Genomic DNA, 14,426 nt, shown 5'->3' with positions numbered 1-14,426 from the left:
ATGTAGAAATTCTTTTATTAGAATATTTGCAGTAATAAAGAGAATGTCATACTATTCCCTTGTACAGTATTTAACAAAAAAGACTACTCCTGAAGGAACACTATTAATTTTAAGCATACATATCTGAAGAGAGCTGTACATAACTGTACAACAGTTTTAGCTCTCCTTTGCTGAGGTATGTGTCATATGTTCAGCTTCACATGGGGCAAGGTGGGGAATGCATATTTTGTGTTTTAATACTGTAGCCTTTCTTGTTAATGTTGTACTATTACTGTACACATCATTTTACACTATTTAGAGACTGAAGTTTTTTTCAAGCATTTTTAATGCAACTGATTTTGAATCATTGAGGACATTAATGCTGCATTATTTTCTCCATGTTTTGGCTGCTCTCCGTAAGACAGTTGTGTCTTACTTGAGCTTTAGAATGGGATAGTGGGAAGCAAAATTTGCTTAAATGTTTTTTTTTTTGTTTTTTTTTTTGGTAATGAAATTATGCAGAACTATCCAGAGATAGTTCTCTGGAGCTCTCCAGACAACTATTCTCTGGATAGTTCATTGTCAAATATCTCATTTCTCCTACATCTCCTTCTGTAAGCCCAAAATAAAAATCACTATGTTCCTGTTTTCAGGGAGCTCTTGTGGATTTTGTACCTCTGACACCACCAATGATCCCTTCCATTGTAGTTCACTGTGTGAACGAAATAGAACAGCGAGGACTGCATGAGGTAAGCGTGATTTGTAAGGTGCGGACCTTGGTTGTGGAATTTTTTCAAACAGGAGAATAGGCAGGCCACATGCAGCCTCTGATGCTGCTGCACTGCTAAATTTAAGTGGGAATAGGACATCATAATTTTTTTCACAATAAAGAAGACAGCCAGGGCCCACACACCTTGATGAATTGTTTCTCCATGCCTTGTCCACGAACTTTTTTTTTTTAAAAAGATTTTTGCTGCTACTACTTCTATGTTCGACTCGTGGTATCTTGCTCTTTCTTTTGTGGTGCCACCATAACAGGGGAGGGTGAATATATATCCCCCAGAAAATTACCTAGCTCACCATCTAGTTGCTGCTGTGGGGTGAGGTGTTGTACAATCTGTATTTGAAAATGCACACAGCTTCTGTCTAAATTTCATGTACAGTGATTATGCCTATCATTCTAAGTAGGAAGTGGGTATTTTGGGGGAAGCCAACAGATTTTTTAATAAATGTGTTTGGGATATAATTTCACAAGATAACTCTTTCAATAGACAGGCCTCTACCGTATTTCTGGCTGTGACCGCACAGTAAAAGACCTGAAAGAAAAGTTCCTTCGAGGGAAAACTCTGCCCCTGCTGATCAAGGTGGAAGACATCCATGCTATATGTGGCCTTCTGAAAGACTTCCTCCGCAACCTTAAGGAGCCTCTCCTCACCTTCCGTCTTAACAAGCCTTTTATGGAGGCTGCTGGTAAGCAAAATGGAAGATTATGTGCAGGTGGTGACCAATGTGGTAAATGAAAGCTTTGGCCTCCTTACAGCCAATAAACTGATACAACAGTAATTTTGAGTTTTTCACCATATGATGTACTTCTGTCTGAAATGGGGGAAATAGCTACTAATTTGATCCCCTGCTGTTAAGAGACTGAACAAAGAAGATAATGGCCACCGTCTTCTGCCTTGTATTCTTATCTTCCGAGTTCTTTGAATGAAAATTCAACAATGCCACAGAGGCTGAAGAATATATAACATAAAGCTATTATTACTGTATTAAAAACCTCTTCTCAATGGCTTTGTACCACCCAAAGGGATGATATCTATTTTTCAAATAACTCACTGCTGCTTCTTGTAGAGCATAATTCTTTTCCAGTTTGATCACTATTTGGTAAATATTCTATCACTGTTATGTGTAATAGATAAAAATATGAACCCTTAATACCTAGTTGATTAGGAAGAGCATAAATTGTGTTGCTGTGAGCACACTTATCCCTGATAACTACTCTTACAAATTCCAAAGAGGAACAAAAAAACATGTAGGTTACAGGAAGGGAGCATTGCCCATATTGGGAAGTGTCATGATTTTTTACTCCCCCCCCCCATACATCTATTCCGTTGTTTCATATTGAAAACTGTATCATGTAGCAGATGATTTTACTGTGCCCCATGTCTCATTTCCTGTACACTGAGAAGCTCCAAAGACATTGTCTAATTAAATTAACTTTCCCTTTGTAAATACGGAGTCCGGCAGCTTATTGACTGTGTGTCATAGAATATTAAGTAACACTTAACTGATGCAGAGTTGATAATGTACTGCTAGCCCGTAAAATGGATCAGAACACTTGCTCTCTGTTTTAATGAAGTCTCATCGTTAAACGGTACAGAAAAGCCCATTAGAACGCATTAAACATGGTTTAATGCGTTCCAAATGGGCCAAATACTCACCGTTTAACGAAGCTTCGTAATGGCCGGCAGCCATTTTCGCGCCCTCGCCTCGCTTAACGAGGGCGCGAAAACGCTGCGGGCAGCCATTTTAGGCCATTTCCCGGCTTCCGGCGGCCATTTTGGCCGCCGAACAGCTGATCGGCGGGGGTCGTTTTGCGAAGATCGGTAAGCGAAACGCTTACCGGTCTTCGCAAAGCGAATTTTTCCCTATGGGAAAAACGTTGTGCGATCGCATTAGCGATCCGAAAAAACGGATCGCTATGCGATTTAATCGTTATAAGGTGCGCTCGTTAAGCGAGGCACCACTGTATGTTGAAAGTGGTTACAGAAACACATTTTCTCTGTTTTTGTTTATAGAAATAATGGATGAGGATAATAGTGTGGCAGCCATATATCAAACCATTGGGGAGCTCCCTCAGGCTAACAGGGATACTCTGGCTTTTCTCATGTTACATCTTCAGCGGTGAGTACAGTTTGGTTGTATCTTTTTGAGGAGGAAATATAAGAGAGATTCCATTTTTTTCAGGCTCTGGTGCAGTAGTTCCCAATCTTGGGTCCTCAGATGTTCTTGGACTGAAACCCCATGATGCCTTCACCACTAGCTGTGCTGGCTAGGATTTCTGGGAATTGTCATCCAAGAATTTCCAGGGGCCCAAAGTTGGGGAACACTGCTTTTAGTGGAAGGGTAGGCAATTATGGGCCTCCAGATGTTTTCAGACTTCACCTCCCACAATGCCTCACCATTGGCTATGATGCCAACAACATCTGGAGTGGCCAACCCCTGCTGTAGCATTTAGCGGCAGCACAAACTAAATCCTGAATACCTGATAAGCCAAAAATGGCAAATGTGTGAGGAAATGTTTCACTGCATCAGTACTATCTCAGATCTCTCTATGTTATCTAGAGTGGCTCAAAGTCCAGATACCAAAATGGATATTTCTAACCTAGCCAAAGTCTTTGGACCTACAATTGTTGGCCATGCTGTGCCAGATCCTGATCCCATGACCCTACTGCAAGACACAAAGAGACAACCTAAGGTAGGCCAGTAGAGTGAGCAAGGACAACACAGCATCCATTTGTACTGACAGTATACTCTGACTTTCCAAAGTAGAGTTTAGTCACTTATGTCATGTGATTCTTTAGGTTGTGGAGCGGTTAATCTGCTTGCCTACAGAATACTGGACTCAGTTCATGATGGTGGAGCAGGAAAACATTGAGCCTGGACATATAATTGAAAACTCAAATGCGTACTCCACCCCTTGCACACCAGATGTTAAAGGTAATTATGCCCTTTATTTGAAATCACTAGTAATTATACTATAAATGCACTAGCTGAAACCCAGTTCTTTTGACAAGGAGTCTGCTTTTTCACACCTGTTTTTTAATGCCAGGTGCTGGTTCTAATCTTAATTCAGGCTGTTGCACTTCAACATGTCATTTTTTAATCCAGTTCATGTCTATTTTGAAACTCCCTTTCTTCACTTTTTCTTGGTCATCTGTTTGGTGCTAAAAGTTGCGATTAAAGATGGGGGTATTTGTGTATGAATATCCCCACACAGGTGGCATTAACGAGGGTCCAGCCCTATGGGGCCGGACGGGGCATTCACTGATCCACCGCAGATGCAGACAGCACGATTCTACCAATGGGTCCGCAGTACACTATCCGCTCACCACTCCTGGCAGGAGGCGGTAGGACAAGCCTCGCTGCAATGTTGAAGAGTGGCAAGTGGATTGCACCCTGCGCAGCCACTGGTAGAATCGCACCACCCGCATCCGCGGTGGATCGGTGAGTCGACTGTCCGGCCCCATGGGGCTGGACCCTCATTAACGCCACCTGTATGGGGATATTCGTATACGAATGCCCCCATCTCTAGTTGAGATTGCACCATCCTAAACAGTATACAGTGGTGCCCCGCATAGCGACGATAATCCGTTCCGAAAAAATCGTCACTATGTGGATTCGTCACTATGCGGGGCAAAAAAGCCCATAGGAACGCATTAAAACACGTTTAATGTGTTCCTACGGGGAAAAAACTCACCATTATGCGGAAATCCTCCATGCGGCCGCCATTTTCGCTGCCCGGTAAGTGAGGAAAGGGCGCGAAAACAGCGGCCGGCCATTTTCTTTACCCAGCGGCCATTTTGGAACCGCCGATCAGCTGTTAAAAAAACATCGCTATGCGAAAATTGGTAAGCGAAACGCTTACCGATCATCGCAAAGCGATGTTTTACCAATAGAAACATCACAATGCGATCGCAAAAAACACATCGCTATGCGGATTCGTCGTTAAACGAATCGCTCGTTATGCGGGCACCACTGTATTGGCAGCAAAACAGATACAGATAGCAAGCAGCTATGCCATAAAATATGTGGTTGCCAGAAAGAGTAACCCATGTCAAATTCATCTTCCTCTCCATTATAATATGGTAGTGGAAGCGCACTCCTTTTGTGCCTTTGTCTGCCTGTTGAAAACCAGTGATAGGAAGTGGGTCCTTTGGCCATCATATAATGCAATTCAGTACAGCAGTGAGTCTTTTGATGATTGGTGTTAGGGTTAACCCATATTTCTCCTAATTTCCAATTCCTTACATTTTACTAGTAAAGTACGTTGTGCTATTTGAATTAGTATACTGTAAATTGTTTCCTTGTTTGCATGATCTAAAATTCTGGGAAGAAAGCATGCATGGGAACGATGGTATGAGGAAGCAAATTGCTGAATCTGAATAGTAGGCTACATGTGCAATTGGGGTTTAATTCTTTTTTCCAACCTGGAGGAAGCGCGGCTCCACTGTTTCATGAAATGCAGTGCAAAATGCCACTTCATGATATTCTTATGTCCACTTCATACATGAGGTTAAATAATGAATACCTGCTCCTTATGCTGTTCGAAATTATATCGCTAAGGTTGGAGCTATTTGGTGTTCTGAGTAAGGTGTGGAAACAACAGTGTGATGCCTGTGTTGTCTTGTTGCAAAGTGAGCATGTTGGGACCAGTCACCACTCCAGAGCAGCAGCTGGTGAAGACTTCTTCAAGCAGTTCTTTGTCGCAGAAGATGAAATCGACATTTGGCAGAACAACACCTAAGTAAGTTGGGTGGCTTGTTTCTTTAGTCTCAGGAACCAACAAATTTCCCTTTACCCTTTGCTTGAGTCCTTCAGGCCCCCTAGCAGTCAAATTTAGCTGGGTAATAAGGCAGTGAGTGTTGGGGCTCAAGCATTCTGTGACTCATTTCAAACTATATAATAACTGAGCTGGGGAGTACTTTGAAATCTGATGAGACAAGATGGGATATTGTGGAACAAATGGAATAGTTAATCCACACTCAGAGGATGAAGGTTCCGGAGGAAATTTGTGTGGAAATGAATTGAAATTGAGTTTGAAACAAGCGCTACTTACCTTCAGCATAAATGGATGCGTCTGTCTTCTTGTGAGACATATATGGGCCTCCTATATCAGTTTTCTCTTTAAACACAGACTCTTCCCAGGCAAGCTGTGCTATTTGCTCTGGGTGTAATCCCCGAACATGATACTGTATACTACAGGAGCCTCCTTGTTTGCCTCTTCCTCTAGCCACTTTTGCTGAAGCTAGTAAAAGGTGAAGAATGCAGAATGCTAATGTTCCAGTTTCCAAGTGACCAACCGTGTGTAAATGTAACTTCAAAAGACTGCAGTGTACTTAGGAATGCTGGCAACATGAGGTTCAGTAGGATGGGTGGGGGTAAGAAAGAAAGGGAATATGTTTAAAGATTATAAACTTACCTGCACTAACCTTGGCATTTTGGGCTGTTACCTATCCTTTGTACCTAGCCACTCTGGCAGTAGAATCTGTAGGGAACACCTTCTGTCTGATTAATATATAATGAACCATTTAGTGGTAAAGAGCGATAGTCATCAGCAAAGCAAATATTAGTACTCAGTGGGAAAACTTTGATCTAACCTTTTCCATTTCTTACCTAGGTTTGGGAGCAAAAGCAAGTCTACAACTGGTCTTGGACGCCAGGGCAACTTCTTTGCTTCTCCACTGCTGAAATGAAGTATGCTTCAGTTCTGAACATCTACTTACTTATGAACAGCTACAATAAAGTCCTAGGCTGCCCCTTCACTATTCCCAGCAGTACTGAGCACCAGTATCAGTTGTATACATCTGTTCTTAGTTTAGCTGAACTTTTATCTGAATTTTACTGTGCAATGTAAAGTATTCAGTGTCATTATCACATTTATTGTAGGGGAATAACTTGCAGAACCTACTCAGCATGTTAGTAGGAAAACTGCAAGGAGATGATCATTTTTGAAGGTTTTTGTAGCTCAGAAGCTGCTTCCATCTGTTCAAAAAACCCCATTATTGTTTCATTTGTGTGTTGTTGCTGGAGAGAAGGGAATGATTTTGCACCAGCAGTAATCCTGCTCATTTCAGAGAAACAGCTATAATCCTTCGAGGAAATGAGTGTCGATCCATTGTATTGGGAAATCGTGTGTGATGAAACCGCACTTGTACTCTTCTGGTTAATTATATTTAGTGAAACAAATGACTTCAAAAAGAAGTTGTGTACACTCAGAACTTGGCCATGTGAAAAATGGAACACCAGTGTCTCATTAGTGTACACAGGCTGAAACTCAATGCCAGAGGACAGTGTCATCATCATTAATGAACAACCTACCTGTATAGCCATGTTCATCTTGCATCTTCTGAAACCTTATTTTAATTACCTAGTTTTCTAGTCAATGTACATTTAGTGCTGGGGGTACTCTAAATGTTGCTACCATAGCAATCTCATTTTATGTGTCTATTTATACCTTTCCTAAATCCTTCTGCCAACATAGGTTTCAGTGGGCCACTCTGGGTCAATGCTGAATTTGAATGTATCATTTGAAATATAGTGGCAACAGTCATTCTTCCCACAGAGTTCATTCTCCCATTTCTGTAAAAACTGCTCTCCCTTTCTCAGGAGTATTTTGTATTGTGGTATAGGCTGTCTAAAGTAAATTTTAACATGATCAATATTGTTTTGTGGTCTATTGAATATGAAGTGGTGGCTATCAGAAGAATATTTTCAGTACTTGATTGTACCCCAGTCTTTGTAAGGCTGCAATCTGTTGTGAAAGTGAACATTTTAGCTAGTATCCTGCCGCAGAAACATAGGGAAACCCTACAAACATCCTGAGAAGCCCCCATTCAACTGTTTGTTCTTACACTGGTTGCAGGATCAGCCACAGAGGCATGCAACTGCGAAACTGATGCACCTATGCTACTGCCTTTTGTGTTTTGTATTTCTCAATCAGATACCGATCATGGCGTTTCCTTATTGATTCTTCATGGCATTGTTCTTGAAAATAAGAGAGTGTAAGAAGGTCCTTCTCCAGCGGGGGGGGCACTTGTGGTGAAGGCGGGAAACAGACACGGAGGCTCATCACGGGGTTCATTATTAAACACTTTATTGTAAACAGCTTCCAACTCTAAAGGATCAAACGGATCTTGCAACAACCGATCATTCAACAAATGGTACTTCTTAGGACGAACAGTAGGAACCGCGGTTTGTTCGCCTAGAAGGGAGCTGGCCCAAACTTCTCCCTGTCTGTCATCTGACGCAAAGGCGCGCTCCTCAGTGCACACACCGTGCCGCAGCAAGGGTGGCGGGCCCAATCTCCCTCTAAAGGTTTCTTCTGATATTCTGGCCCGGGCCGGATCACACGTCTCCCTCCCCCAGGATAGTTCAGGGGGAAAACTGAAACCTTCCATTCCAGGGGCTCAATACCTCTGCCTTTGGCTCCCAGGAATGGTGGATCCGGCAGTAGTCCCCCTCCGGTCATCAGATTAGGGAACCCCGATGTTGCTCCAGACGCTTGACTTGGGTCGAGAATGGGCTCAGTCTGGACCCCTCGGTGTCTTGGTCTGTCCACGTTTAAGTCTGTCCAAGTTCTAAAGTCCCGCGCGCCTCCTCCTTCTTTTATCTCCTCCCACATAATTAGATCCACCTCCTCCCCTCCTTCTTCCACAAGACACACCTCTTCAGCCCTCTCAGACACCACCTCCGTTTGGTCCAGTTCTATCAGCACCCCTTCCACACATCCGCCTTCCTCTACATCTTCCTTTTTAACGGAGGACGGCACACTCTCTCGATCACCTTCACACGCCCCCCCTTCCGAGTGGGCCGTCCTCGACTCCAGTTCGGGCTCCCCTCTGTCCTGTCGAGAGAAATAGTCCGCATTAGAATGGGCTGTCCCCTTTTTATACTGCACTTGAAAAGAATAGGGTTGTAAGCTTAGATACCACCTGGTAAGTCTAGGGTTGGTATCCTTCATTCGGTTCAGCCACTGTAAAGGGGCATGATCCGTCACTAAAATGAAGGGAGCTCCTAACAAGTAGTATCTTAAGGCCTGAACGGCCCATTTGACTGCCAGCGCCTCTTTTTCTATGGTGGCATACTTCCTCTCCCGGTCGCTCAACTTTTTACTCAGATACATTATGGGGTACTCTACCTCTTCCTTCTTCTGAGATAGTACTGCACCTAGGCCTCTGTCCGAAGCATCCGTTTGCAATATAAAGGGAATAGAAAAATCAGGAGCGAAGCGACTAGGCAAAGATGACAATACCCCTTTTAACTCCTCAAAGGCTTTCTGTTCCGGTGGACCCCAATCTATTCGGCTCTTCTTCCTTTTGCGGGTTAAGTCGGTGAGAGGGGCAGCTACTTCTGCAAAGTGTGGCACAAATTGCCTATAATAACCAGCCAGTCCTAGGAATTGTTGGACTTCTTTCTTATCCCGCGGAACTGTCCATGACACTACTTTGTCTACTTTGTCAGACACTGGTTGAATCTTTCCTCCCTCTATTCGGAACCCCAAAAACTTGACCCCCTTCCTAGCTACTTTGCACTTGGAAGGATTAACTTTTAGCCCGGCTTTCTCGATTTCCCTCAAGACTCTCCTAAGGTGGTCAATGTGTTCCTCCCAAGTTTTGCTGTATATCAAAATATCGTCAATGTAAGCACCCGCGAAATCCTTTACCGGTTCCAACACACGGTCCATAAGCCTCTGGAAAGTCGCGGCTGCTCCATGTAGCCCAAAGGGCATTTTTTAAAAATGGAACAGCCCCTTGGGGGTGACAAAGGCGGTTTTCTCCTGGTCTTCCTTCCTTACTGGAATTTGCCAGTAACCTTTAGTGAGGTCCAGCGAGGTCAGGTAGACGCCCCCCCCCCAGCCTCTCCAAGAGGTCATCCACTTTTGGCATTGGGTAGGCATCAAATTTAGAAATTTCGTTAAGGCGCCTGAAATCAATACATACCCTAACTTGCCCATCTGGCTTAGGAACTAGTACGGGGTAGCTTCGCCAAGGGCTGCGGGATGGTTCTATGATGCCTAATTTTTCCATCTCTGCTACCTCAGCATTGATAGTATCCCTCAAATGATAGGGCCAGGTCCTATCCCCCATTCTAGCAACCATCCCCGGGGGTGTATGAATTTCATGCTGAATGAGATTTGTCTCCCCGGGTATGCCTGAAAATACCATTTCGAATTCCTTTTCCAATCTCCTCACATCTAGTTGTTGGGCCTCTTCCAAAATTTCATCAACCTCTAACCTTAGGTCTTTACTTAGGCACATACTTACTTCGGGACCAAATTCCTCTCCTACTTCCCCCCACAGGGCTTCCCTTTCCTTCCATTCCTTCAACAAATTGACGTGAAAAATCCCGTTCTTTTTGGTCTTATCCGGCATGTATATTTCATAATCCACCGCTCCTACCTTCCTAACCACTTCGTAGGGACCTTGCCACGTGGCAAATAGTTTAGCTTGTTCGGAATGCATCAATAGCAAGACTTTTTGGCCTGGGTGGAATTCTCTAACTTTTACCCTTTGGTCATACCTTCTTTTTTGTCCCTCTTGGGCGTTTCCCAAATGATCTTTGGCAATACTTAGAACAGTCCTCAAATGGTCCCTCATTTCCATCACATGCTGTACCGTGATCTGAGCATCATCTTGGCCCTCTTCCCATTTTTCCTTCACCAAATCCAGTATGCCTCTGGGATTCCATCCGTACATTAACTCGAAGGGAGAGAAGCCCGTAGATGCTTGTGGTACCTCCCTAATGGCGAACATTAAGGGTGCCACTAATACATGCCACCTTCTAGGTTTTTCCATAACCAGTTTCCTTAACATGCCTTTTAGTGTTTTATTAAAACGCTCCACTAAGCCATTGGTTTGTGGATGATAGACCGCGGTGTGAATAGGTTTGACTTCAAGTAAGCGCCACATCTCTTTCAGTGTAATACTCATAAAGTTGGTCCCTTGATCTGTTATGACTTCTTTAGGGAAGCCTAGTCTTGTAAATACCTGCATTAACTCTCGCGCGATTACCTTAGCCGTGGTGGACCTTAAGGGGATTGCCTCCGGGTATCGGGTGGCATAATCCACCAACACTAAAATGTGGGTATGACCTCCTGCTGATTTAACCAGAGGTCCTACTATGTCAAGGCCAATTCTTTGAAAAGGGTGATCCATGAGGGGCATTGGCATTAATTCAGCACCCTTTGCTGGGCGCTTTTGCGTTTTTTGACATTGTGGACAGGTGACACAATACTCTCTAACTTCCTTTTCCATCTCTGGCCACCAAAACCTTTGCCTAATTCGTGCTTTCATTTTTTCCTCTGCCAAATGCCCAGCTAGGGGTACGTCATGGGCCAGTTCCATTACCTTACTTCGCCATTTCAGGGGTACCACCAGCTTCTTCCCCCCGTCTCCCTCCACCCTATACAACAATCCCCTATCCAACTCCCATCCCGTTTGCCCCTTCACCACAGTTCCCACCGGTTGAGCCGCTAGCAATGGTTCTTGAAGCGATGCATCGTCCTGTTGCATCAATCGCATCTGTTCCCGCGAGGCGCGCTGCAAAAAATCGGACTGGTCTTCAGCTTTCAACATTTCTCCCTGCAATCCCTCCTTGATCTTCCCCACATCTCTAGATCCGACCCAATCTCTTCCCAGCAGCATTTCCCTCGATAACCCCGGCACCACACCTATATTCATCCTTCGTTCTTCTGCCCCTACCCTCACAGTGGCCCATAATGTCTGATATTTCTTTACATCCCCATGTATGCAGCGAACAGTCAATCCCTCTTCTTTTTTCTGTCCCAAAAGGTCCCGTACTAACGTCTTGGCACATCCTGTGTCTATCAAAGCCTTTTTCTTGTCTCCATTCACCCAGGCTTCTACCTCCCACCTCTCTGATGAATCCACTTTAGGGGGGGAAGGTTTGTCATACAGCCCCACCCACGAACAGTCGGCCCCCGGGCAATTCCTCCTCACGTGGCCAGGGACCCCACAGGCGAAGCAGACAGGGCGCCCCTCTTTGTTCTCGCGTACCCCTGCTCCGGGAGTGTAAATAGGGCGCCCGTCCTTGCCCTCTCTCCATCCCGTCCCAGGAGCATAAATCCGCTGATCCACAGTTACCGGGCGCACAGGTTTAGATCCAAAGGGTTCGAACATCTTCCCTTTGAATTTCTGCGTTCCGCTTGGCTCTACTGCTGACCGTGTGCTTGAATTAGAAAACGAAAGCGAAGCCTCTCCACCGCGTGGTTTGCCTTTCTCCGCCCAGGGGGTGTTGCCTTCTTTCGCAGCCTCCTCCGTCACACTATAATCCTCCAATAAGGAAATTGCTTTCTCCAGCGTCTTCGGGTTGTTTCGTTGAATCCAGTTTTTCGCGCCAGCTCCTAACGTCTGTACTAGTTGCTCCATAACAATCAAATCCACTACCCGCTCGCCGTCTTCTCCATTAGGTTTTAACCATCTCAACGCGTTTGCCCTCATCCGTTGCGTCACTGTGCGGGGGTGGGAACCCGGCTTCCATTTTAGATCTCTCAGTCTTTTCCGATACGTTTCTTCAGTCAAATTCAATGTTCGAAGTATAGCCCTCTTTACTGACTCATATTGGGAGGCCTCTTGTGTGCTCAAAGTATCCACCACTTCCTGCAACAGCCCCGTAAGGCATGGAATCAAAATAAGGGTCCATTGTTCTCTCGGCCACCCAGCTGCTACAGCCACTCTCTCAAAGGTATGCAAATAGGCCTCAGGATCATCAGAGCTTGTCATCTTTTGCATACGAATGGGGGCAGGCCCTGCTATCAAGCCCCCCCTTACTGCTGCCGCTGGTCTCTCCGTTCTCTCTTCCTCTGGCCCTTGCCGCCTTATCTGTCTCGCGATCAGCGTTTGTTGTTCAACCAGATTTTCTATTAACTTCGCCTGCCGGTCCATAGTCTCTTTTAGTCCCAGCCATTCTTCCTTTCCCGCCTTCGGTACCGCCCCCGCCCCACGTTGGGCGCCAGTGTAAGAAGGTCCTTCTCCAGCGGGGGGGGCACTTGTGGTGAAGGCGGGAAACAGACACGGAGGCTCATCACGGGGTTCATTATTAAACACTTTATTGTAAACAGCTTCCAACTCTAAAGGATCAAACGGATCTTGCAACAACCGATCATTCAACAAATGGTACTTCTTAGGACGAACAGTAGGAACCGCGGTTTGTTCGCCTAGAAGGGAGCTGGCCCAAACTTCTCCCTGTCTGTCATCTGACGCAAAGGCGCGCTCCTCAGTGCACACACCGTGCCGCAGCAAGGGTGGCGGGCCCAATCTCCCTCTAAAGGTTTCTTCTGATATTCTGGCCCGGGCCGGATCACACGTCTCCCTCCCCCAGGATAGTTCAGGGGGAAAACTGAAACCTTCCATTCCAGGGGCTCAATACCTCTGCCTTTGGCTCCCAGGAATGGTGGATCCGGCAGTAGTCCCCCTCCGGTCATCAGATTAGGGAACCCCGATGTTGCTCCAGACGCTTGACTTGGGTCGAGAATGGGCTCAGTCTGGACCCCTCGGTGTCTTGGTCTGTCCACGTTTAAGTCTGTCCAAGTTCTAAAGTCCCGCGCGCCTCCTCCTTCTTTTATCTCCTCCCACATAATTAGATCCACCTCCTCCCCTCCTTCTTCCACAAGACACACCTCTTCAGCCCTCTCAGACACCACCTCCGTTTGGTCCAGTTCTATCAGCACCCCTTCCACACATCCGCCTTCCTCTACATCTTCCTTTTTAACGGAGGACGGCACACTCTCTCGATCACCTTCACAGAGAGGATACCAGAAATGGTGAATTGGGGATTGTAGAAAATCTGTATTTTTCTTCACATCAACAGAAACTGGAAAATGAGAAAGTACTTTCACACTTGGTGCTAAGTGTTAACGAAGGGAACCAAGGAACACCTTTCCCTTTCTAGCAGGACAGATAGCTCGGCCATTGTACAGAGAAGGAGGATATCCTTCCACTTAGAAAATCAAAGCCTTTCCTATGGGAGGGAAGGATTTCCTTGATGTGTGTTGTTTCTCCCATTCATCTTAATAGATGGGTGCTCATAACCAGTCTTCTGAGCTCCTGGCTCTCTCTAATGGTAAGGACTACCTGGAGCTCTAATCAACTTCCTGCCTCCACATTGATGGGAAACTCTCTTGTCTCCTCCACTCTTTCTATGACTTCAAACAAACAAAACCATCTTCTAGTCCTTTTGCTCACCTCTCTGTGCACCCTCCCCTTTTAAAAATTCTTTTTGACTTCCATGTTGGACCAGGATGACAGGTCAGGGCAAGTAATGTATGCCAACCTGCCACCGCTTGACCTTCACCCAGTTTTATTCCGGAATAAGGAACATTGTGGCCAAATAGGTAGGAGTGGTCTTTTCTGCCACTTCCATTTATTATCCAGATACAGGATGGGAGAGGGGAGCTTCAAGACACAGGAAGGATTTGTTCCCCCTCACCACGTCAGCCTCTTAATGGGCACCAGTGGCTTTTTCCCCCACGTCTCTTCATTCTCCTCCATCCTGTTCCTCCTCTGCCCTTTCCTAAGGAGAGAGAGAAAGAAACAGCATGTGTCCTCCCCCCCCCTACACTGTTGCCATTCCAGCAGTCCTGTGAGATGGAAGGGGCCTGTAAGGCCAAGCAGTATTTTAAAAGACACCCACTCTTACAATGTGAG

General features: G+C 45.4%; 2 protein-coding genes across 10 annotated transcripts in view; one reads left to right on the top strand and one right to left on the bottom strand.

The window, feature by feature from the left end:
* RACGAP1 (Rac GTPase activating protein 1) overlaps positions 1 to 7,421 on the top strand; it is a 35,562-nt gene extending 28,141 nt beyond the window's left edge. For all 9 annotated transcript variants that reach the window (XM_020784429.3, XM_072990886.2, XM_020784445.3 and 6 more), the window contains 7 exons: positions 633 to 728; positions 1,251 to 1,449; positions 2,778 to 2,883; positions 3,325 to 3,457; positions 3,564 to 3,699; positions 5,398 to 5,506; positions 6,380 to 7,421. In XM_020784429.3, the coding sequence (XP_020640088.1) occupies positions 633 to 728; positions 1,251 to 1,449; positions 2,778 to 2,883; positions 3,325 to 3,457; positions 3,564 to 3,699; positions 5,398 to 5,506; positions 6,380 to 6,455 (855 nt within the window). In that variant the 3' untranslated portion in view covers positions 6,456 to 7,421. The remainder of the gene's footprint in view (positions 1 to 632; positions 729 to 1,250; positions 1,450 to 2,777; positions 2,884 to 3,324; positions 3,458 to 3,563; positions 3,700 to 5,397; positions 5,507 to 6,379) is intronic.
* A 417-nt stretch (positions 7,422 to 7,838) lies between these two features.
* On the bottom strand, positions 7,839 to 13,529 carry LOC144586328 (uncharacterized). Its single transcript, XM_078384400.1, has 2 exons — positions 11,223 to 13,529; positions 7,839 to 8,605 (listed from the first exon to the last, which is right to left on the bottom strand). Exons 1-2 carry the CDS (start codon positions 13,131 to 13,133, stop codon positions 7,964 to 7,966), a joined length of 2,553 nt encoding a protein of 850 aa, XP_078240526.1. The 5' UTR covers positions 13,134 to 13,529; the 3' UTR covers positions 7,839 to 7,963.
* Between the last annotated feature and the right edge of the window lie 897 nt (positions 13,530 to 14,426).

The sequence above is a fragment of the Pogona vitticeps genome, chromosome 2 (genome assembly GCF_051106095.1).
Source record: "Pogona vitticeps strain Pit_001003342236 chromosome 2, PviZW2.1, whole genome shotgun sequence".
NCBI lineage: Eukaryota > Metazoa > Chordata > Lepidosauria > Squamata > Agamidae > Pogona > Pogona vitticeps.
This window is presented reverse-complemented; position numbering and strand designations above follow the sequence as displayed.